The following is a 24985-nucleotide window of genomic DNA, read 5'->3' on the forward strand; positions in this document are numbered from 1 at the left end:
CCCGTCTCAACGGTGCCTGTCCTACAACTGGGACTGCCCTCTATGTTTCACATTTCTTACCCTGCCTTTTGTTCCTTTTCGTCCCTCCCACTGTCCCTACCGTGCCAATGAACAGCCTCCTCTCATCCACCGTGCCCCCTCCTTCCACAGCCTGCCCTGTCACTGTCCTTTCTCCACTCTTCCAAAGAACCCGACCTTCCAAATATAATTTCCCTATCTTCCAGAACCTGTGCTGCCACTGTACCTGTCCCTCACTTCCACACACCCTACCCTGCCACTGTACCATCCCATCTCTTCCACAGTCTCTACACCGCCCTGTCGCTTCCCCCTCTATTTCACAGTCCCTACCAGGTTCTTTGTCCCTTTCCATCCCTCCCACTGTCCCTACCCTGACACTGCACCTTCCCGTCTATTTCACAGTCTCTGCCCTGTACTGCCCCTAGCCTCTCTTTTCAACAGTCCCCACCCTGCCACTGTAACTGCCCCCTCCTTGCATCTGTCCCTAGTACAGCTCCTAATCTGTACTAGCATTTCCCCCGTCTCCTAAAAGTCCCTAACCTGCCACTTTCCGTACTCTCCACTGTAACTGCCCCCTCTCTTTCGCAGTTCCTATCCTGCACTGTTCCTGCATCATATATTCTAAATTTCAGACTTTACCACTATGCCTTTCCCCTTCAACAGTTGTTGCCCGGCACTTTCCCTTCCTGTATCTTTCACATTCCCTACTCGGACACTGTCATTGCCCTCTTTCTTCCTCAGTGCCTCCCCTACCACTGTCCTCGCTTCCACAGTTCTGCCCTGCCTTTGTTCCTTCCCGTCTCATTCATAGTACTTGCCCTGCCAATAACACTGCCCCCTCTCTTCAACAGTCCTTTATATGCAACTGTCCCTTCCCCTCTCTCTTTACGTTCCCTACCTAGCATTGTCTATTCCCCTCTCCGACACAGTATCTGCCCTGCCTCAAGCCCTGGCACCTTCCTGCCACTACCCCTACCCTGCATTCTAACTGCCTCTTCTCTTTCACAGTGCCTACCCTATCACTGTCCTTTCATAAATTCCACAGGCTGTGCTTTGCCACCTTCCTTCCCATCTCTTTTACAGACCCTACCGTGAACTGTCAAAACCTTCTCTCTTTCACAGTCAGCACCCTGCCACTGTACCTGCCTCCTCCATGCCACTGTCCCTGCCCCTCCCTTCTACTGCCCCTGATCAGCACTATCGTGGCCCCCCTCTCTTCCACACTCCCTAACTCACAACTATGACTGCCCCCCTTTCTTTCGCAGTCCCTCCCTGTCATGTAACTGCACTTTACCTTCTACAGTTCCTACCTTGCTACTGCAGACTTGCCAACCTTTACGATTTTTTCGTAAAATGTACGAAAATCACGTCCGTTTTACGATTGTACGAGGATGTCTGCATTTTTTACGAATTTTAAGTACGATACGTTTATTAAAACATGTATTTACCGTCCGCCTTAAATGTTTTATTGTATGGTTTGTAAAAGCTGTTGCCATGTATTGTTGTTGTGGAAACGAGTGCGGTAATTGAGTTATATTATTGGTCGAAGGCCAGCGAACCACGTAATTTGTTGTTCGATTGTATATCTTTCCTTATTGGCCGCCTGAGTTACATTGATGCGCTTACAACCAATCACGAACCAGTTTAAATAGCATTTTTAGTTTGGCAAAATAGTGTCGTGCATTAGCGTAAAATGTGATTCTTCAGTTTAAAGTTGAGCCAATTTTGATTTTGTTTATTACAGGTTAGGAAACAAATTTATTGCATGTTTTTAAAAAAAACGTATATGTGCACAATTAACGGAAATGGAATCAAGTGAAGAAGAAAATGCCCCCGAAACGTGATACGTATTATTCTCAGGCATTTCGCTATACATTTTCTGTGTATTCTTAAATCAAGCAAGGGAAAGCAGTTCGCATTTTTTTCAGTGTGTAGATGCGACATTAACATGGGGCACGGCGGAAGATATGACATCAATCTCCACGTGAACTGTTCAAAACATCTCGCAAATGTTAAAAGTGGCGCAGTCAGTTCAAAGGTTAGTGATTATTTCGCTAAAAATAACAGCACAGACAATGCTGTAATACGTGCAGAATGTATGTTTATAAACTTTTTGGTTGAAAATAATATTCCTTTAAATGTTTCGGATCACGCCGGCCCGTATTCAGAAAACTGTTTTTAAATTCTGAAGTAGCAAAAAAATTTGGTTGCGCAAGAACAAAGTCGACGGCTATCGTGAAAGAAATGGCAACAGATGCAACTATAAAATTGTTTGTAATTTACAAACTGTGGCATTTTCAGTTGCGAACGACGGCAGCAATGACTGAAACCAAATTATATCCACTAGTAGTAACATTTTGTGATGCAAGTTTGAAAATGATAGTGTCAAGGTTGCTTTCATTACCAGTACTTAAGGGAGATTCTACTGGAAGTTAACTGATAGCAGTGTATATTGTAACAAAGGTACACTCAGTTGATTTGTAGGGTACCACAAGGAACGAAGTTTTTTCTTTGATGTGATACTAAGCAAAATTGTCTCCATAATGGTAAATTATGAGAATGATTGTTGGTCTGCAATGATGTTAATGTATGTTAAAACGATTACATAATTTCTATTACTAGAAAAAATGTGATATTATGAAATTTTATTAATTTTTCAATTGCCGCGAGCAGTTTACGCGTGTTATATTATTTTTTATGTATTTTACTAATTGAGGGTTTCAAAAGTTGGCAAGTCTGCTCTGTAATCTTCCCCCTTCAACATCCATGCCCTGCCACTGTCCCTTCTCGTCTCTTTCATACTCCTTGCACGGACACTGTAACTGCCATTTTTCACAGAGCCTACCCTATTACTGTCCCTCCTCCCTCCCACATTTCCTACACTGCCAATCTCCATTTCACTTTTTTTCGACAGTCCCTACCTTGCAACTGTCCCATTCCCCTTTACAGTCCCTCCCCTGTCATTGTCTCGTACCCTCTCATTCCACAATCTCTGCCTAACCACTCTCCTTTCCCGTCTTGTCCACAGATCCTATCCTGCTCGTACATCTACCCTGAGCTATCACTGCCTCCTCTCTTACACTGGCCCTGCCCTGCCACTAACCTGCTCACTTCCTGCCACTGTCTCTACCCACTTCCTGCCACTGTCTCTACAACATCCTTCCACTGTCCGTACCCACTTCATGCCATGTTCCTTCCACTGTCCCTACCCACTTAATGCCACTGTTCCTGCCACTGCCCCTACCAACTTCCTGCCTTGGTCCCTACCCTGCCACTGCAACTTCTCTTCTCTTACACTTTACCTATACCGAAACTGTCTCTTACCTTACCAGAACTGTCACAAACCCCTCTCTTTCACAGTCCCAGCCCTGCCACTTTTCTTTCCCGTCTTTTCCACAGTCCCTGAACTAACATTTTCCCTGCTACCTTTCTGCAAATGACCCTTCCCTGTCCCTGCTATTGTGCATATCCTGAACTGACACTGATTATTCTCTCTTCCACAGTCCCTTCCCTGCACTGTCCCTGCCCCCTCTTTTACAGTCCCTGACCTACCCTTTTCCCTGCCCCTGTTATGAAACTATCATTAACCCCTCCCTGTTACTGTTACTACCCTAAACTTGCACTATCCCCTCCATTTTATAGTCCCTACCCTGCTTCTGTCTCGCACCTGCACTGTTACTGTTCCCTCTCTTTCACATTCCCTGCCCCTGCCACTATATTTTCACGTCTCTTGCATGAGTCCTTACTCTGCCACTGTCCCTTTTCCTCCCTACCACTGTCCCTACCCATAAACTTTTCTGTCCCATCTCTTCAACAGTCACATATCTGTACCTGTATTTCCCAACCTTTTTCCTCGGTCCCTGCCCTGCCACGCCACTGTCCCGCCCATTCTCTTTTACTGTCTCTACCCTCATCGTGTATTTTACGCACCCTGATACTTTTCTTTCCCTGACAATGCCCCTACCCTTCTCTTGCACAGTACCTGAACTGCCCCTGTCCCTCCGTCTCTCTCTCGCATTCCCTATCCTTCCAATGCCCCTTCCCTAGACTGTCACTGATCCATCTATTATCAGCTTAGCCCCTCTCTTCCAAAATCCCTACACTGCATCTAGACCTTACATTTCCCACCTCTGTGTCTAAATTTTCACTGTCCCAGCAGCCTCTTTTCCGCTGATCCTATCTTGATACCGGCCTTGCTCACACTTTTTCACAGTTCTTACCCAGTCACTGTCCCCTCTTTCTCTCTTCCACAGTCCTTATGCTGGACTATCACTGCCCCTCTATTTCCCAGGACCTACCCTGTCACAGAACCTACTGTCCACTGCCAATGCCCCCTTTCTTCTGCAGTCACTATCTTGTCACTTCCTTTCCACCCATTTCACAGTCCCATCCCTGTCACTGTTCTATTCTGTCTCTTCCACCGATTCTAACCTGTCACTGTCTCTTCACTCTCCCTGCCATTGTCACTACCCTGCCCCTGTCCCAGACCCACCTTCCACAATCCCTACACGTCCTTTCACCCTTACCCTCCCTACCAGTCCCCTTTCTTCAACAGTCCATAATCTGCCTCTGTTCCTTACCAGCCTTGCCACTGTACCTACAGTGCCACTAACCTTCCTCCTCTTTTCTACAGGCCCTATCCTGCCACTGTTCCTTGCCCTTTCTTTCACAGTCCCTTCCCTTCCTTGGTAGATGCCCTCTCTCTTTCACAGTCCCTACCCTTCCTGTGTCCCTTACCCGCCCTATTACTGTCCCTACCCTGTCACAGAACCCAAACCCCTCTCTTTCACTGTTCCTTCTTTGTCACTGTCCGTAAACCCATCTCTTTAAAAGACCCTACCTAACAACTGACCCTTTCCTGACAATGTCCCTGCCCCCACTTTCACATTCCCTACACTGTCCTTGCCCCAGCCCCCTTTCTAACAGAATCCCTGCCCTCACACACTCCCATATCCCTTCCTCCCTCTGTCACTACCTTACCCTGTCGCAGCCCAATTTCTTCTACAGTCCTACTCAACCATATCCATTCCCCTCTTCCCTTCCACAGTCCCTGCTTTTCCACTGCACCTGCCCCCTAACTGTCACTGCCTCTACCCTGCCGCTGTATTTCCAGTCTCTTCCACAGTCCCTACCCTACCACTGTTTCTGCCTCCATGCAACTGTCCCTACCCTGCAACTCTACCTTTCTCTTTTCCACGATCCCTATTCAGCACTCTTACTGCCCATCTCTTACACAAGTCCCACACTTACACAGTCCCCACCCTGCCACTATCCCTTCTCCTTCCTCCTCCACAATCCCTCCCCTGCCACTGTGCCTTCCCGAATTTTCCACAGTCCCTACACTGTCCCTCTAACTTACCCTCTCTGCTACTTTATCTAACCTCACACTGTCTACTCTGCACTGTAATGTCTCTCTCTTTCACTATCCCTACCATGCTACTGTACCTTTGCACTTAATCCACAGTCCTTATTCCACTTTGTTACTGCCCTCTCTTCCACTCTGCAAATTCCCCTTCTCCCCCTTTCACAGTCCCTACCCTGCCACTGTCCCTACCTCCAACTCTTTCTAGACTTGCTCTGTCACTGTCCCTTCCCCCATCCTGCCATTGTTTTTAAACCTTCACTGTCCTGTACTGCCATTGGCTCTGCCCCCTACCTTGCTAATGATCCTACTCCTACCCCTACTCTGCTAGTCTTCCTGACCGAACCATTCACTGCTCTGCCATTATCCTAAACCCTACCCTGTTAATGTTCTTTCCCCCTACCCTACTGCTGTTCTTGCTCCCTACCCTGCTACTTTGCCTGTTACTACCTTGAATCCCCACTGTCCCTGAACCTACTTTGCCCTTGCCCCTGCCCCCTTTCCACTCATCCTGAACTTTCAATATCCTGCTCTGCCACTTTCCCCACCACCACTTTCCACTGTTCTTGCTTCTTCCTTGCCCTGATCTGCCACTGTCTCTGTCCCCTGTCACTGTTCCTGCTCCCGCACAGCCACTGTCCCTACCACTGCCTTCCATTTTGCTCGCTCCTTCCTTGCTCTGCCGGGCCACTGTCCCTGGTTCCGCCCTGCAACTATTCCTGCCCCACCCCGCCATTGCTCCCGCACCTTCCTTGCCCGGCCCTTCCCTACCACTGTCTCCCACCCTGCCACTGTCCCTTCCCTCGCTCTGCCACTGTCCCTGCCCCCGCTCTGCCACTGTCCCTGCCCAACTACTGCTCCTGCCATGTCTTTCCCAGCCATTGTCCATATCCTTGCCCTGTCCCTTTTCTTTCATTGCCACTGTACCTGCCACTGTTCCTAACCCTGCCCACCTTTCCACTGTCATAGCCCCTGCCTTGCCCAACTGTGTTTCTTATTTCCTTTTACTGCCTCTAACCCTTCTCTTGCCCAGTCCCTTGAAACCTTGAAGCTATGCTAAAGTCACAAAAGTATTAATATCTCACGTTTCAAACCAAACTACAAGTACGAGCATCAGTCAAAATACAGAGCATACTGGCTGCAGTGTTTTGGACTTATAGCAGCCCAGAGCTTGTTGCAGTGACATGTAAAAGTCGATGTTGAATTCCTGCTACAGTATCGTTGACTTGTCACAGCTAAAACCTTGCTGCAGGTTTCCTGTGACAACGCAGTAAAGACAGTGTTGATGTATGGTGTGACTTACTGCAGCGCCAATTGTAGGCAGTTTGGTGTGGATGATCATAGTTCAGAGTTTGCTGCAATGACGTGTGTCTTATCACAGCTTAGAACATTCCACAGTGCACTATGATGTCACACCTCAGATGCTGGTGAAGTGTTGAGTGATGTGTGACAGCACAGAGCATACTGCAGTGTTGTTGTGGATTGTCACCGCTCAAAGCTTGCTGCAGTGTGGTATGATTTGTAAAAGCTCAGAGCATGTTGCATTGGGGTAGGACTTGCCAAAGCTCCGAATGAGCTGCAGTGTAATACGACTTGCAATAATTAATAGTGTGCAGCTTTGGGGGGGGGGGGGTGACTTGTATCATTTGAGATAGTATGTAGAGTAAAGTGACCTGTCGCAAGTTGGAGCAATTCCAAGAGTGGTATTACCTTGGTAACTCAAAGAATAATGCTATGTGGTCTAGGCTCTCGCAGTTCAGATTATGCAGTACTGATGTGTGGATTGTAGTTGCTTAAGCCATGTTTTATTGTGATGTTACTTATCGCAGATCATATTGGCGGACGAGTGCACGGAAGCAGAAGGACGAGCCTGGCACATGAAGCACTTCGCGTGCTTCGAGTGTGACCGACAGCTCGGCGGGCAGCGCTACATCATGCGAGACGGACACCCCTTCTGCCTCCACTGCTTCGACGCCATGTTCGCCGAGTACTGCGACTCTTGTGGCGAGCCCGTCGGCGTGGACCAGGGTATGTGACTGCTTAGCACTCCTTTATGTTCCCTGACCTCAGCAGTCGTGTGCACAGATCATTGTTTCCATGCTATGATCCCTGGGTACAGCAACTCGTGTAGTGGGCTTATCAGTGTGGACAAGTATATGTCTCCTGAACACTCCTTGTTTCCTGACCTCAGCAGTCGTATTAAGTGATCATTTTTCCATGTCGTGATCATTGGGTACAACAACTTGTGTGGGGAGCTCGTCAGTGAGAAACTTGTTATGTGTCTGCATAGCATACATCCATGTTTTCTTCGTTTAGCAGTTATATGCATTTTTAACTGTTTTTGTGCTATGTTCAGTTGGTACCGCAACTCATGTAGCGAGCTCATCAGTTTGGACCGGGTTTTGTATCTGCATAGCAGTACTTATGTGTTTCCTGACCCAAGAAAAATTATGCACTGTTCATTGTTTCCATGCGGTATTCACCAGGTACAGCAAATCGTGTGGTAAACTCATCAGTGTGGACAGGGGTATGGATCTGCATGTTTTATGCTTTCTGCAGTTATGTGCATATATCACTGTTTCTATGCTGTATTCACTGGATACCGCAACACATGTAGCGAGCTTGTCTGTGTGGATTGGGTTATGTATCTGCCCAGCACTCCTTCCATATGTTCTGCTTTCTGCAGGTGTATGCACTGATCATTGTTTCCATACCATGTTAAATGGGTACAGCAAATCGTTTGGCGTGCTCATCAATGTAGACAGGGGTATGTGTATTCTAAGGACTCCTTACATGTTTTAAGCTTTCTGCCATTATATTCATATATCACTATTTCCATGCCATGTTCACTTGGTACATGATATGTGGAGAGATCATTAGCATGTATATTGTTTCTGCTCAGCACTCCTTCCATGTTTTCTTTTCTCTGCATTTGTACTCAGTGATCATTGTTTCCATTCTGTATTTAACTTGTCCTGCTACTTGTGTGGTTAATTCATAACCTTGTACTCGGGTATGTGTCTGCTTAGTACTCCTATTAATTTTTCCTGCCCTCTGCAATTGTATGCAGTGATCATTGTTTTGATGCCGTTATCACCGGTGTGACATTGGACAATGTCACCTGTCTGGTGTTTGTTTTTCTGCGTCTTTGTGTCGCCGCGCGCTTGTTTGGATACGTGAGCGCCTTTTGTTGTGCGGTGGCGGAATAGCTGAGTTGTCTGTCTTTGTCCGTCTGATTGGTGGCACTGCGCCGTGGCCGCCGTGTGAAACAGGCGCGGCAGTGTTACTGGAGCGTGTGATTTAGGAGAAGTTGGTAAGACTGCAAGCCTAGTGACGTGTCGCGGCAGACAGCTGAACAATGAAATTTTTGTGTTGTTGGTTTTCGGTGATGAAAGAAGGAGGGAGTCGTCGCTCGGAGCTAAAGGAGAAAGTTTGTCGCTCGTGGCCGAGTGAGGAGTGTCATTTGGGTTTCACCGAGTCATGTAGGGTTCGTGACGCGAGAATATCAGCGCGACGCGAAACGAGGCCAATAGGATATTGAAATGGGCTAGAGTTTAGCGACTGGCAGTGAAGTTTCGTCTACAAGCAACAAGGTGTTGGGTCGTGATTATTAGACCACATGAATGCTACGGAAATCATTGTAAGTTTTTTTAGTTTTTACTACGAGAGTTTGAACTGCGGTGTCAAGAAAATAATGTTCCTACGAGCTGCAACTTGGAGATGTGAAAAATAGCATGGCGAATGGAGCTGTTATACGCTGCGGGCCTTGACTGTCTACCTGCGCGAGCCCTGTTTATCCTCGTAAAGATTATGAGTTTACATTTCTACGAGAATTTACATGGATAGTGGTGACGAGTAAATTATCTTATTTTTTGCAGTTGTAAATTATAGCTGTAGAAATTAGGAATGCTAGTGGACCTGTAATTAGCCGCGGCGTTTGACTGTCTACGACTGTGAGCCCTGTTTACCTTCTCGGAGTATACGAGTTTACAGACCAGCGGGAAAATGCACCGAGATTTCCGGTGCATATGCCAATTTTTTTGTGGTTATAATTATTCCTGAGAAATTGCCGACAAGTTTCACAACTATATTAACTGTAATGTTAAAACTACGCTTAGTTTTATAAAACTTAATTTATTCCTGCAGGCATTTCTACCTTGGTTATGGGAATAAATATTGGCAGTAGAGTTGGTGCTCTGAGAAACGACACATGTACATGATAATGTTTAGAGGATCTATTTTTGTACTAAATAATCTTCCTGGCAGAGTTGGTGCTCTCGTACTTTTGCGAAGTTAAAAGTAATCATAACAACCTTGCTAGATACGCTTATTTTGTAATTAACATACAACGGACTGGAATAATGTGTACAATTGAACTTTAGTAGGATATTTTCCCCTATTGTTATATTCTGTAAAGAAGTTTGTAAGTAAACAAAGTATAGTAGTCGGTGCTAAGAGTTAAGAGTACAACCAGCACACTTAAGAATGGATTTGTTTACTTGCGTCAATTTAGTGGCAGGTTCATTTCTAGTATAAAGCCTGCAATTTCAGAAATTTTGTATACGTAGTTATACTTGATATAGAAAAACAATTCCTTGTAATATGGTATAAAATGATTCATTTATATCATTAGTATTATGTACAACTTTTGTAATTTGAATAATACCGAGTGTTTTAAAGTAGCATGGTACATGGTGTGCCAGGTTAAATAGCATGTGTATTCACAGTTAATGTAATCAATTTGCCAGATGAGTAATGTTAGATAAGGAAGTATCTGAGCCCAATTTAATTTTAATAAAGGTTGTTAAAGCTGTGAGAACTTTAGTTAGTGTTTTTTTCTATATTAAATAACCTTGTATGTTTTTATATTTCCTGTATATTAATATTTTAAGGGGATGAAGGATTTTTTAAAAATCTTTTTATCTATCGGTGTGCACCAGGGGAGGGAGGCTTTTTGATAAAAGCTGCCATTGGTCCGGGGCTGTGGAAATGTGGCCTGTTCGGCCGAGACGTTTGCAGATGGTAAAGCCTGTCACTCTCCTGAATGCAAAAGACCTGTTGTTCCCCTTGTAATTTTTAGAATCTTTGTATATCTTGAGAGTTTGAGTTGTCATTGATTATTTCCTTTTTTGGCTGATGCCTTGTATTGCATTTGTAATTGTGGAAGTAATTTTGATCTTTAAATACAAACTAGCCATCACCCTAGATTTTTCTTTTATTGAATATCCTCCCCTTAGCTTGTCTTTGGTTCCTACTTTTGGTCAAGCGTACAAGAGGAGGGTTTCACCGGATCCTGCAATGTGTGTGGAGAGTTTACCAATTAGGACAGAAGTATATGTTTGAAAACATGGAGAGAGTGCTAAGCAGACTTCTGCAGTTTATTACAGTGACCATTGTTTTAACAATATGTCCACCGGGTACTGCAAAAGTTGTTGCGAGCTAATCAGTATGGACCGTGGTATGTCTGCTTAGTACTTCTTCCATGTTTCCACCACTTGCAGTTGTATGCAGAAATCTTTTATTCATGTCATGTTCACCGATTAGAGTCCTTTGGGACAAACTGATATGTCAGCTCTTTTCTGCTTTCTGCTTGACTCTTGTACATACTTTTATACTTTCAATAGCTGTACCATATTTTGTGTGCATCAAATTGTTTTATAAAAAACATCATCTTTCATGTATCTAGAAATTGCCAGTTAAAATCATAAAAATAACATTAATATTTTCGTATTAATTTCTTGTAAAAATACTTCTGTTGTGATATTTTTACGTGTCATAAAAACCAGTATTTTGTGTAAACAAGTGTTATTTTTATTATTTCTGCTCTTTCACATTTTCTATCTACCTCTATAGAAGGCTTGTAGTAATTATGAAGAAACATTACAAGAACAAATGCCAGAAAACAAAACATCGATTGAATTCATGGTTTCTAAACCTTTTTGTCAAGTTCGTTTTAAACATTTTCATTTGCAATAAAAACTGGAATGTCTTATAGTGTACTGTGTTGGTTGATGTTGCAGGTCAGATGAGCCACGAAGGCCAGCACTGGCATGCCACAGAACAGTGCTTCTGCTGCGGCACGTGCCACGCCTCACTACTTGGTCGGCCCTTCCTTCCGCGCCGTGGTGCTATCTACTGCTCCATCGCCTGCAGTAAAGGCGAACCCCCAACGCCATCCGACAGCTCCGGGCGGTCGCGAATACCGCCCACCAACTCCACGAGCACCCCGCCGAGTTCAGCGCCGTCCAGCCCGCACTCAACGCCAATGCAGTGCGGTCGCTACTCGCGTAATCACAGGTGGGTGGAGCTGATGCACAGCATTTATTCCTTCCTTCCCACTTTTTCCAGCTGCAATGCGGCTGCTACTCGTGTAGTCACAAATGGGTGGAGCCTAATTCAAACCGCTTAGTTCTGTCCTCCTCGCTCTTTCCTGCTGCAGAGCGGTCACTACTCGCGCAAGCACAGTAGGGCTAACCTTGATGCACATTGCTTGGTTCTGTCCTTCTCGCTCTTTCCTGCTGCAGTGCAGTGCGGTCGCTACTCGCGCAAGCACATATCAGTGAGGCCTGGTGCACATCATTTGTTTCTGGCCACCATGCTGTTTCTTGATGCAGTTCATTCGCTACTCCCGCAATCACAGGTGAGTAGACACGAAATGCTCATATCGCGTATCTCTTTCCAGTCCGCACTCTTTGCCACTGCAGTGCCGTCGCTACTAGCGCAGTAGCAGATGGGTGGAGCCTAAACGCTCACATCACTTGCTTTTGTCCAGCCAGCTCTGTCTTCTTGTACCAGCTGCCTTCTGTCCCACTCCCCTCAACATTCCAAGCTGTGGTTTAGCAACACAGTCCACACATGCCTTAGACACAAGTATTTTTTAACAGCAGCCTTCTCTCCTGCTCTCCAAAATTAGCTTGTGGTCACACTTCTCCGTAGTCGCGCTTACTCTGGCTTCGGTCGTGGCTTTTCAGGGTTATTGTTCTAGTCCTTGTAGTACTCTAGTCAGGCAGCATATCAGCACCTGTTATAATTTTAAAAAAAAGTAATATAAAACAATAATCGAGTTATATGTTTATATCTGTACAGTTGCCATAAATACTACCAAATATGAGTAAAATGTATGTTTTGTTTACTAATAAACAAAGAGTAAAATATTATCCTTGAGTCCAATTGATACAAAAGCAGGGGTTTGAGTTTCTCACAAGTCGACCTTTACATGAAATAATGTCTGCTTGTCAGTGCCTTCCACGTGTATTATATGTGATGAGTAGTATGTAAATGTATGTCCTGCGCCCGGGTTCAGGGTGTGGAGCTGGAGACGACCGCCATCTTGGATTGTGACGTCACGGCAGCTATCTTGGATTACCTTGATCTTGACGGCCATATTAGTAGGGGGTATAGGCTGTTACTGGCTCAATGTAAACATTGAAATGTAAACACAGCGCCAGTACCAGCCTGGGCGCCGCCATCTTGTCACGTGGGGGCCGCCATTGTTGTTGACATTGGTTACCAGGGCGCGCCGCCATCTTGTCACGTGGGGGCCGCCATTGTTGTTGACATTGGTTACCAGGGCGCGCCACCGTCGCCGCCACTGGGCGCCGCCATTGTTGTTGACATTGGTTACCAGGGCGCGCCGGTAGGCCACCATCTTAGTTCAGCCTTTAGTTACCGGAGCGCGCCACCGTCGCTCCGAAGGCGGGAATTGTATACAAAAAAACCTGGGCACTGGGTGGATTCGATCCCGGGGACGCACCAACGTCGTGGTTACGAGGCGTGCGCCTTGACCACTAGACCACGGGACCTGATGAAGTATGGGGAATAAAATAACGAACATATGCTTTAAAGAAGCTATGCCTAAAAGAAGCTATGTCTTTAAAACCCCCACCCCACAACCGCCATTATGCTTAACCGCCATGTCTTTAAAAAAGTATGCCTATAGACCCCACCACTCCACAATCGCCGCCATGTTTAAATTTCGAAAAAGAAATAATAGCTATGCGTAAAATTAGAAAATAAATAAAATAATAGCTATGCCTATAGACCCCCACCACTCCACAACCGCCATATTGTTTAAAAAAATATGCCTAAAAGAAGCTATGTCTTTAAAACCCCCACCCCACAACCGCCATTATGCTTAACCGCCATGTCTTTAAATAAGTATGCCTATAGACCCCACCACTCCACAATTGCCGCCATGTTTAAATTTCGAAAAAGAAATAGCTATGAGTAAAATTAGAAAATAAATAAAATAATAGCTATGCCTATAGACCCCCACCACTCCACAACCGCCATATTGTTTAAAAAAATATGCTTAAAAGAAGCTATGCTTAAATTTCGAAAATAAATAAAATAACGCTATGCTTAAATAATACAGTCATTCTAGCTATGCCTAAAAGCCCCACCCGCCATATTAGCTATGACTAAAGAAACATAACCTCAAAATCCCGCGCAGAGAGAGCGCGATGTTGCCCGCTGGAGCGTCACTCGTAAACTGCGCAATTATAATCCCCACATCATATTATAAGCATAATAATGTCTTTAAAAAAATGCTTTAAGTAATAAGCATAGAAATGTGTTAAGCATTTTTAAAAATCATAATATTATAATAATAATATTAAGCATATTTAAAATTCATAATATTGTGTAATCATATTTAAAATTAATAAAATTAAGAATATTTTTACAAACATCGTGTAGTAACTGGCTCTCGGCCAATGTGTTAAGCAGTACAAACGCCGTGCTGGAAGCCCCGCTCGTGCTGAGAGCGTGCGCCGGCGACCAGGAATGTGTTTACCTGCTGTGTGACAGTGAAAGTGTTTTCCACAGAGGAGCAAGGTCAGGCCATCGCTGCGTACAGGAAAGGAGCAAGCACAAGGAATATACAGAGGTGGAAAAAGAAATAATGTAGACAACACACGGGTAAAAAAGAATGCTGGTTTTATTTAACTTTAATTCCAAATCACGTGTGGCGGACGACCCCAGGGACACGTCCCCGAAGGCCCCGCCAACTCTTCAACTCCCCTCGGCCGCAGCGAACGCGTGGTCGAGCCATCGCTATGGTCTTTTATTTCACGTTCCCGCGGTGGCTGTGGCCCACCCTCCAACACTTCCTCCGTAAAAAACATCTCGGCGATTTCTTTGGGTATAAGGGCCGACATATCAGCACAAGTTGTTACAGCCATCTCGTGTTGGGGAGATCTGCAGAACAATACATACGCAGTACCTACAGCATACCCCAAGTGTGTAAAACATTTACGTTAAGATTTGTAAAGAGAAAATAAATATGGGAAAATAAATTACGTCAAGATTTGGAAATAGAAAATATGTTAACATTACTTTTTTTAAATAAATTACTTGTGTAAAAGAAATAAAAGTAAAGTACATGTAGAAAATAAATTACGTTAAAGACATTCTAACATTAAATTAAATTACTTGTGTAAATTAAATTATATAAACATGTTTAAAACAAATTACGGTAAGACTTGTAAAGAAGAAAATAATTACTAGTGTAAATTAAATTATATAAACATGTGTAAAATTAAATTACATGTTTGAAACAAAATACGTTAAGATCATTCTAACTTTAAAAAAATAATTATATAAATTATGTTAAAATCACTCTAACTTTAAACGTGTATAAAATAATTACTTGTGTAAATTAAAATATATAAACAAGTGTAGATAAAAAATTACGTTAAGTCCATTCTAGCTTAAAAAACACGTAAACAATTACGTTAACATTTTTCTTTCGTACTGTGACATACCAATAGGTTATTCTCCACGTGCAATGGTGGGAGGATCGAAGCGCTAGGCCACCCCATCACTCGGAGACGACAGCATAGCTGAACGTAACCGTGGGAAAGGGCTAATCATGGTCCGGGGAAAGGCGTAGGTCCTTATGTCCCCAAGGTAGAGTGCTGACACCGTCTTCAGAAAGCCAACGCTTATCATCTCCTGAAGACAATGCTACCTTGGTCACACGCTCTGTAAACACAGTGTGGCCTCGCGATCGGAAATGGTGTTGGGTCGCGAGAACCCGTGAATTTTGAAGCAAGCATTCCAGGTATTGAGGAAACAGGAGTGAACGCAGTGCGCTGGCCTTGACTCCCTTCGCCTTACGCGTAGAAGAACCGTCCTCCATCTTAAACGCGTAAAGCTTCGGGCGAAGACCAACAAACTCCGTGATGACATTGCCAGCGGCCTCATCCTTCATCACCCCCGTTACACCCTTATTAACCAAGGGGAAGCGTTGCTCATTACCTGGAGCATAATTTGAAGTGTCGAAACGTGAAGCTAAATCGGGGCGAATCGAATCGTAAATGTCGTCACACACAACATGGTAAATTAACGAATCCGTATCCGTGTACAGGAGATGCAGAGACTGTGGAGGGAATTTCTTTTGCATATAATTATAATGAAAATCGTAGAGAACTAATTTTGATAAATCTAAAATGGCGACACCTGTGTACAACGGTCTATCAAAGGTAATCGTCCCTTTTTGCATCTCTATGAGGACTAAACTCTCATCGATGATTCGCCGAGCCTTGAATGTCGGACGACCAATCAGCTCAGCCGCCCCATAAATTGAATTGTATCGGGAAGCGATGCGTATATCCTTATGCTTTCGCGTATTTTCCAAACTTTTTCCGTAAACCGAGTTCGACAGTAATTTAAAAAACGATTTCTCAAAGGGGTTCGCAGCCTGGGCACAACGCTCAGCATTAAAGGCTATATAGTCCCTCATCCAGGCCGCCTGCGCAAACCGCAGCACGCGGTGAACCTGGCCGATGACCGCCCCATACCGAACGTAGTGCCGCAGTGATGTCGCATGAACAATATATTTAGTACGCGGCGCGAGAGTTAACAGTAATTTACTCATACGCCCGTTTGGCGGTACGCCATTCACAGGGGCCAGAGGCAGATCTGATAGGCGATCGTGACAATCATCGGGAAAGGACAAATCTACTTCCGCGAAAAATGATGTATCACCATCGATGTCAACGGTGTTGAAATCCCAACTCGTATACTCATCCCTGGGAACCCATTGGAAATTACCCACAGGAAGCTTATCCAACATTGTGTGAGCATACAGTGCGTTAACATCGAAATAACAAATGTACGAAGACGGAAGGCTCGGGTCGTGACTGGACATGTACACATTGTTAGCTTTCGCGTGACGTCGACTTACGTTTGTAATACCTCCACGAACGGCAGACTCTAGGAAGAGGTATATGTCCGGGTCGGTCACAAGTTCAAGACGCACACCGGTTTTAATTAATAGTGCATCCCATGCGAGCGAGGGAGCGGTAATGTAATGAGCGGGATCAAGCGAATAATGCTGTAGGCAAACGAAACGGAAAGATTCGAATATATCGGCCAGCAAACAAGTATCCACCTTAAGGTAACTAAGTGCGTACTCTTTCAATGTGGCACAATGGAATACGTCCCAAGCCGTTTGAGCGTAAGTATAGTCCAGATCACTCACGTCCGTGCCACTCATTACGTTATGGAACGCATCCTTTGGTGGTAGCGAGGCAGTCTGCAAATGTTCACTAGACTTAACAAAGTCATAGGGAAACACACCTTTACGCGTAGCTAACTGAAACTGTGCGTCATCTGGAAACATTGAACGGGTGAGTTTCAACTGATCCGGCATGAGATTGCCAGCGAGAGTTTCCAGAGATGAATTTAAAAAGTTAAGTGAATCAATAAATCGAAGACGCACAGCGCGCACGCCTCCTTGCGCATTATCTGAGACAGGTATGTATTTAGTAATACATTTGTAACTCTCTAGAGTTACGCCTAATACTTTGACCTCGCCGGGATTCTCCACAACAAAGGAGCCGTCCGGCTGTGCAATCCGCCGCGAAACTAAATGCTTCATTAAAAAGTGGGCATCATAATTTTGCAAATTATGGAATACCGCGACAAGCTGTTTCTTTTGCATCCTGAAAGCCAGGTTGCATTTCGAATGGGCATAACCACGTATTTCACCAGTCAAATGGCAGTGATCGAGCACCTTCTGCCCAGCCAATACCTTCTTACAGATATGGCAATGTGTTTGACTCGCAAGCCTTGCAGAGATGTCTGGAGTCGGCGTCTTAATAGGAACGGTCTTTGAATAAATATCACATACCCACTTTGTTATTGAAACTAATTCGGCGACCATTTCAGCAATACAATTATCACCCTCGAATTGCACATACTTGGTCAAAGAGCTATCGTATCCACACACTAACAAAATGCTGCATGCGTATTGTACATGTTCGTTTACCCGTGTGGTATTAGATGTCTCATCACCGGGTAAACAGGTGGATATCGGCTTAAGGTATGACTCGGTGTCACAGTACGCAATAAAGCCGAGGCGATCCTGTTTTGCAATATTTGTAAACTGTAAATATTTATTCTCCTCTGAAGGGAAACAGGAACGCACTGCTTGATGCTGGCTGCAGAGAATAGTGTGTGAAGTTAACTTGTCTTCACTTGTAAAGTATTGAAGACAGCGCTCGCAAATCCATTTCTTACGATTAGACCGTGACAGTTGGGAATTTAATAATCTGGACAGACTCTTAATTGTTACAAAGTGTAGGTGCTCTGCCGCGCCACTAGAACGAATCGCTAAAATATTTACATGTCTCGCTCTTCGCTCAGAGGATACGCGAAGAGGCTGGATAGAGGATACAGATTTGCCACTAAAACATTCATCAACAATATTCCCCTTACTGTCTACGCAAGCATAAACGTTAACGGAAATATTATTGTTCCTCTCGAATGTCTTAATCTGATGGAGAGTGGATGGGAAACTCAAACCAGACGTATTGAAAGCCACAAGTGGATCCGGATACGAACTGGCTCGGTTAACATTAGCCTCCGCCGGCATCACACCTGCCATAACGGCATACAGAAAGCAATGCTGCTCGGGACATTCAATATTGACACAAGCTTTCCTATTGGATAAAAACGTCGGTAATTTTGTGTGCGGCGCGCCAACGGTGAAAGCCCTATAGCTTGAAACATGTACATCCATGTTAATCAATCGCTGTAGAGCCCACCCACTGCCACGAGCAGCGAATTCGCTAACGTTCTTATTGACTTCCGGAATGAATACTGAATCATAGATTTCCCCTACCTCATCAGAGAGCATTACCGCGGCTGAGTGGGTTGTAAAATGAAATGTCTCACTCTCGCCTCCCTCCACAGATTCCTTAACAAATGAAGCCGAGAGTGAAATGTAGACTTTAAAGGGGCGTACCAAGACGGAAGTTAAGGCCAGAAAGGGAACCCTACATCTCTGTAGAAACCGGTCCAAATCGGGATCAATAGGCTCAACATCATTTCCGATCCGAAAGTCCACTATCCGGTTAGCAAAAGCAGAGTCCAAGATAACACTCTCCAGGGGAGGCAAGTCGCCAGCTTCACGCGGCTCCACCCCGGACGCCCGCGCGCTGTCGCGAGTGCCCGACGTGGAAGCCTCACTGGGACGGGGTCGCTTCGCCTCGGGGGGAGTAGACATGGCGAGGAGGGGATAGACGGGAAGTTACGTTCAGCGGTACAAATAATGTTCTGGAAACATACAATAAACATTTGTTAATGTTAAAGGAAAGGGTCTTGAGTGAAGCTCAAGCTACGTGAGCGCAAACTATGTGTCGCCGTAAACATGACTGAGCCGCTGTGAACTTGTTACTCTGCGCGCGCCGTAAACGCTACTGAGCGCACACCCCTCCGCTCCGTGTTGTCATGGCAACGAGCCTTTCCCCGCCCCGCAGTTGGGGAGGGGAGTCCGCCCAGCTGGCAGTCGGGGAGGGAGTCCGTCCAGCCAGCGGGAGGGGTTACGCCATGCGTAGAGACGTAGAGACGTGATTAACAGAAAATGTGTAATACAATTAACACTAGCGGATGAGACTTACCTCACGTATCATGCGCCGACATCAAATGCAAGCAATCACCTCCTGCCGGCGGTATTTATACATGCCCAGCTAGGTCAGTCCGGGTCGGACACACTTTCACCACACGTCCGTAAACATGTACGTCACACGGACGTTTTCCGTCTTAAGACAAACTTTAGTGTGAACACATTTAAAAAAAATATATTTATGTGGTTTGCAAGGTCACGAGTAAACAAATTTTCAAAAAATATTTATGTGGTTTGCAAGGTCACGAGTGAACACATTAGTGTGGTTTGCAAGGTCAAGTGTGAAGACATTTTCAAAAAATATTTATGTGGTTTGCAAGGTTAAGTGTGAACACATTAGTTATTTATTTGGTTTGCAAGGTCAAGAGTGAACACATTAGTGTTGTTGTCAGGGTCAAGTAGAAAGAAAAATACATCGAGACATTTTTTTAATTTTTTTAATAGCCCACACCCGTTGGAATAGAGTTACAAACTTGTTACGTATAAAAGTTACATTACATTGAAATTAAAAAGTTACATTACATTGAAATTAAAAGTTACATTACATTGAAATTAAAAGTTACACTGAAAACAATTTTTATATATACAAGTTACACTGAAGACAATGTTGACGTATAAAATAAAAGTTACATTGAAAACAATACTACGTATAAAGATATTACATTGAAAGTAATATTTACGTATAAAATAAAAGTTACAATTTATGTTTTTACGCATAAATGATATTACGTATAAAATAAAAGTTATGTATAAAATAAATTATATTTTCTTTAAAAGGTCTGTAAGTACTTTGCGCAGTGCGGTTCTGGCAATGTCTAACACTCTCTCGTCCATTGCTTGGTCACTGCTCACCGCTGGACCCAGGTCGCCCTCATCAAGGCCCCGCGCTCTGCGGGCGGAAGGGCGGCGTCGGCGTCTCGGCTCTACCGACGGCGGTGAAGTCTGGCTGCAGGCGGGCAATGGCGGCTGCGTCTCAAAGGCGTGTGCGTAGACCTCTGCACTTGTTGCGGGTAGAGTTGTATCGGTGCGTAGCATACTAACGCAGCACTCGCCGAAGCCGGGGCAGGGAATCACTTCTAGAGGCAGGTCTTCCGGTCTTGGGTTGTGTATATGTTTCGAGTGCACGGTAGAGTCACAGTCTTCCGTAACATGTCTCAACGCGCCCTGACTCCACTCGCTATACTCTACACTGCCTACCCTTGGAGTTACATCTGGATACGTGTTCCGGGGATTAAAGCTAGCCATCTTTACACCGTCACTGTTTCCGCACGACTGTTCACGCATGGACCTGCGTGTCTATTTAAAACAATATTTACCAGATGTATAATTAAATGTATTATGCAATCACGGCATTCTGAACAGTTCATTGCAGGAGGAGGAGTGGCATCAAACGGCAACGTTTCGGTGCACGACCTGTTACTTGGGTATTTAGATACGAAGGCACTGAGAAGTTGTTTAACTTTAATATGTAGGCTCGCCCCAACTGACACAAATGGTGACTACAAGGTGTGTTATGCGTTTGTATCCATCCTGTTGGTAATTGCATGTCATAGCGAGAATGTGATGATCCGGCACACGTCTCGGCGTAACCGGATTCTTCAGCAGGTATTCTGGATGTTTCGAGGTCGTGACGCGTGCATGGGAAGCGTGCCTGCGGATGGCTCAAATGGACAATACAGTCTTTACCCTCACACTGAAACACGCTCACACGTTGCACAGTATTATATGGCCGTTTCGGTTCCCACCTCAATCGGAAATGCGTGTTGTCTCTGCAGTACTCGAGGTATGTGAAGGCTTTGATAATGTTTGGATTGTTTGTATCAAAGAAACGTATTCGGTATTCTATACTATGCAAACCCGCATGGGTAAGCATGTATCTTTTTTCGGTAGGGTCAAACATAGTGCATGCCTGCCTTTCACACTGTGTTGGGTCCGGCGGTAGATGCCACAGCGGGTAGAATACAGGATCATCGTGTATGTCTATAGCGTCAGGTATATAGTCTTCATCCCAGCGCCCAACATTATGTCTTATTGTGATCGCTTCGTTCAGAGTCCTTGGTTTGCGGTTACGTAACATTGTTACACGAGGGGTTTGAAGCGGAAGAGTCTACACTGTAGGAAGCTGCACGATGTGTACCATCTACGATTACCATATATGGTATAGTGAATAAGTCCACCGCACCTCTCTACCCAACGAACGATAGTCTCTGGCTTCGTGATGCGTGTCAGTTCACACGTTACGGAGGAATAATCGGGGACTGAACTTATAGTTTCAGTGTCGGCTGCTGCCTTAAGTTCTTCTAGCGTTGTGGGGAAAGTAGTATCTGGCCGTATATGGTGTACGACACAGTCTGACAGCTTGCAGAGCGTCTCGAGGATGTCTGGGTTCTCCTCGTCGCAGTCAGTCACCCAATGATGATCAAAGTTGCATACGTGTAGCTGAAAATGACCGTCCGGAGTGACACACTGCACGCGGCGGAAGCCCGGCGTTACCTCCAGGTAGTGTGCTGTTGGGTCGAACGTCATTCCAACGGGTGTGGGCTACCGTTTACTGGACCACCGAGCTATATTTATACCGACATCTTGTTTTTGTTTTTTACGTTCTCGCCGCTTGCTGCGACCTTGCAGCCTACCCCTCCTCCTCTGACATTTCTGCCTTATCATTGCTCTCGGCAATGTTTTCAACCATCCATGCTCTGAGCAGCGCTGCGTTGTGGCGCGACGATACCGGTCTTGTGCCTCTGCGGTTGTTGCTGTACATTTTATCTAATATCTTTAATGATGGGCAGCCATATGCACTTTGAACATCCACTATGCGCACATGTTTGCGACAATGTTTAGCTAGCCAACGTTTCTGTTCGGCTCCGGCGACCATTATAGTTCCACTCAGGTGTGCCGTCAATATGTTTGGCAGGCTTGTGTAGGGAAATATTCCGTCTTCCCATTTCAGATTGTGGAAGGTGTTGGTGAGCCACGTGTTTGTTTGTTGATGTTTTCTAATTAAATGTTCCCACGCAAATGGTGGTTGAAACGAGCGCGTAATCACGTTCCCTTCCGCGTCTGCGATGCTAACTTCCTTAACGATAAACCCGTGCTGTGAGAAGAAGCCTTGGAGGTTAACACACTTCGCCATGGCGGCTGAGACACGACTGAACATACATCGCGTTTAGCTCATTATTTTAATACTTTGATCCCTCGGGTTGTACGATACTAATCTATCGTGTAGAATAATTGCGTATGCCTGTGTTAGCGGCGGTATATTGTTTGCTGCGGTAATGTCTATTTTACAATCTATGACGGTTGAGGTCAGTTTTTCGTTTTGACGTGACACGTCGAATACAAAGAGAGGGGCCTTATCTTTAAATCCCTCCGGGTCAAGTAGAGGCGTATTTAGTCTACCGTAGTAGCTCGCTTGAAAGTCCGAGTACATATTATATGCAAGTAGGTAGTATCCATTCGTAAAGTTTATTGCTAGGTCCGAATATGGATACGCCTCGGAATTAAGATAGACCTTGATATTTTGTAAATTACAATGGTCGAATTTAGATTTGTTTGCGGCTAGAACATTATGCCTACCGGTTTGAAATGCCACTATTATATAACGAGGGCGTTCGCTGGAGAAACTAGATTTTACAGCCCAACTGACGCTCTGTGATGGTGGTAAACTCGGGTAAACTTCTACTCCCCATGATCTGAAAGCCATATCTATGTCGCGGCCTTTTTCAATCATTTTCAACAGCCGTGTGCGCTGGGCGGGGCTTACCGTTACATGCGGAACAAGCCAGTCGATAGATTGCAAACTTAATGTCACTTGCTGTGGCTGATCGCTTGTGTCCATTATAGCGTTAATATAACTGTTTGCGGTGATTATAACGAGCGTTTGTTTACAATTTATTAATATTTGTTTATAGTCTTCTGCAAAGCCTAGCAACTGGTTCAACGGAACGCATATTTCAAACTCGCCTTGCGCTGTAAGAGGTAAACTGTAGTCGCCGTCCGGACACCATCCCGCCATCTTATTTACGGATTTTTCATCACGCGTGCGCGATAAATAGTTTTTCACAGTTGTCACAATTCCAACTTCACGTACCTCGTCGATTGTCACGCCGTTAAGTTCGAATGATATTCGATTTATCATATGCAGTATACCATTGTTTACGATTTTTGCATTGTCTGGTTTCTGCCCGTTTGGTTTCGTGAATGCACCGCGAATTCGTAGAAACGATTTAGCAATGTGCGTATACACGTCAGAGTTTTGTATTGCTATAACTATCTCGGAGCTTGGCTCGTACGGTCCCGCAATGTATGGTTTGTACGTGTGCATTTCACATTTTGAGACTGCATCGTCAAACTGCGGTGATTGTTGCACATCGAGTATACTATATTCCATTTGGAAATACTTTGAAACCTAATTTTTCTAGGAACCTCACGTTGGCAGGTGTTAACCGCTTGATGTTTGCTTTCGTACTGGCTCTATGCTTGCTCACCCCCGCCCCTTTATGCAAACCAAAGTATCTTACGCCCATACTTTTTTCAAATGTAAGCGTAGTGTAATCACCTCGTTTCTAAAGTTGATTAATTTACCGTTCTGGTCTACCACTCTAATAACCAACTCTCGTATTTGTTGCACGGTAACCGGACTGTAAATGAGTGTTTGAGGCGTATCACTGAGCTTATATCCTGGAGGAACGTTCGGGGAAAATTCGTGTATCGTACTGTTTGGTTTTCCATTAAGGAAGCTGTGGCCAATAATATTCGCCGTGATTCTAATCACGTTTACCGGCATCACGTTTACGGGCTGGGTCGACTCGTGAATTTTATTCGCCTCGTAGACTTCCGGTTCGAATCCAAGCATCGGGGCTAGTGAACAGTCACCGGTGCAGTCGATTTGTGCATTGCTGTGCAATACGCATTGTAGAGTGTTTGGATTACCTTTCAACGAAAACATTACGTCTGTGGGTAGGTGTTGTTTAATATACGTTTCAATGTCTAAGACTTCGTAGGAACCTATTGGTAATTTAATTTCTTCAGCTTGTACCTAAACATCCGGTTGTTTTCGTCCACGTTCGGGATGGAATTGTATACGGTAAAATCCACGAGAGCGAGCTGCCATAACCCATCACTTACGTCGATCGGTGGGAAGTGTGTTGAACACAGTTCCGATGTGTTTCCACTTAGTATTAGCGTGATGGACATGTTCTTTCGAAGCCGGTTCTCTTATATACCGAGATGAGAAACTTTATGCACAAGTGTCCGCAGTTGAATGAGTTTAACTTTTGCTGTCTATCGTAATTATATGTTATTTTGCAGCCTCTCAGGTATCGCTGCATTTCTAAAGGGGGCGGAAGGTCTCCAAAACTATCGTAATACCGAGCCGTACGACCGGCCTTGGCATACGCTACCCAATGCGTTCCGGGCCCCTTACTCGTATCTAAATTAATAATACCGCTCTCGTTGTGATATGGTTTTGTGGGTAATTTATCCTTCATAAACACGTTTCTAAAATGTGGAATTTTTAATTTCCTAATTGCTGTCTTTATGTCTGCGGTGGTAAGGGCTCGCTTTGGCAGGTTACTCAGTATCCTCATTTCCTTTTCCCGCCCCTCTTCCTTCTTCTCCGCTTGACCCCTCCCCCTGACTTTGGGTAGGGACGCAGGTATAGGCCCGAACCGTTTTTTGCAAGCGCCCGCATT

The 24985-nt window shown here is 44.9% G+C and overlaps 1 protein-coding gene across 1 annotated transcript in view; it reads left to right on the forward strand.

Annotated features, from left to right (window-relative positions):
- LOC134527334 (protein espinas-like) overlaps nt 1–24985 on the forward strand; it is a 1109625-nt gene that overhangs the window by 1067441 nt on the left and 17199 nt on the right. Inside the window, exons 7-8 of the mRNA XM_063359914.1 lie at nt 7210–7408; nt 11401–11677. Of these exons, the coding sequence (XP_063215984.1) occupies nt 7210–7408; nt 11401–11677 (476 nt within the window). The remainder of the gene's footprint in view (nt 1–7209; nt 7409–11400; nt 11678–24985) is intronic.

The sequence above is a fragment of the Bacillus rossius genome, chromosome 1, assembly GCF_032445375.1.
Source record: "Bacillus rossius redtenbacheri isolate Brsri chromosome 1, Brsri_v3, whole genome shotgun sequence".
In the NCBI taxonomy this organism is placed as follows: domain Eukaryota; kingdom Metazoa; phylum Arthropoda; class Insecta; order Phasmatodea; family Bacillidae; genus Bacillus; species Bacillus rossius.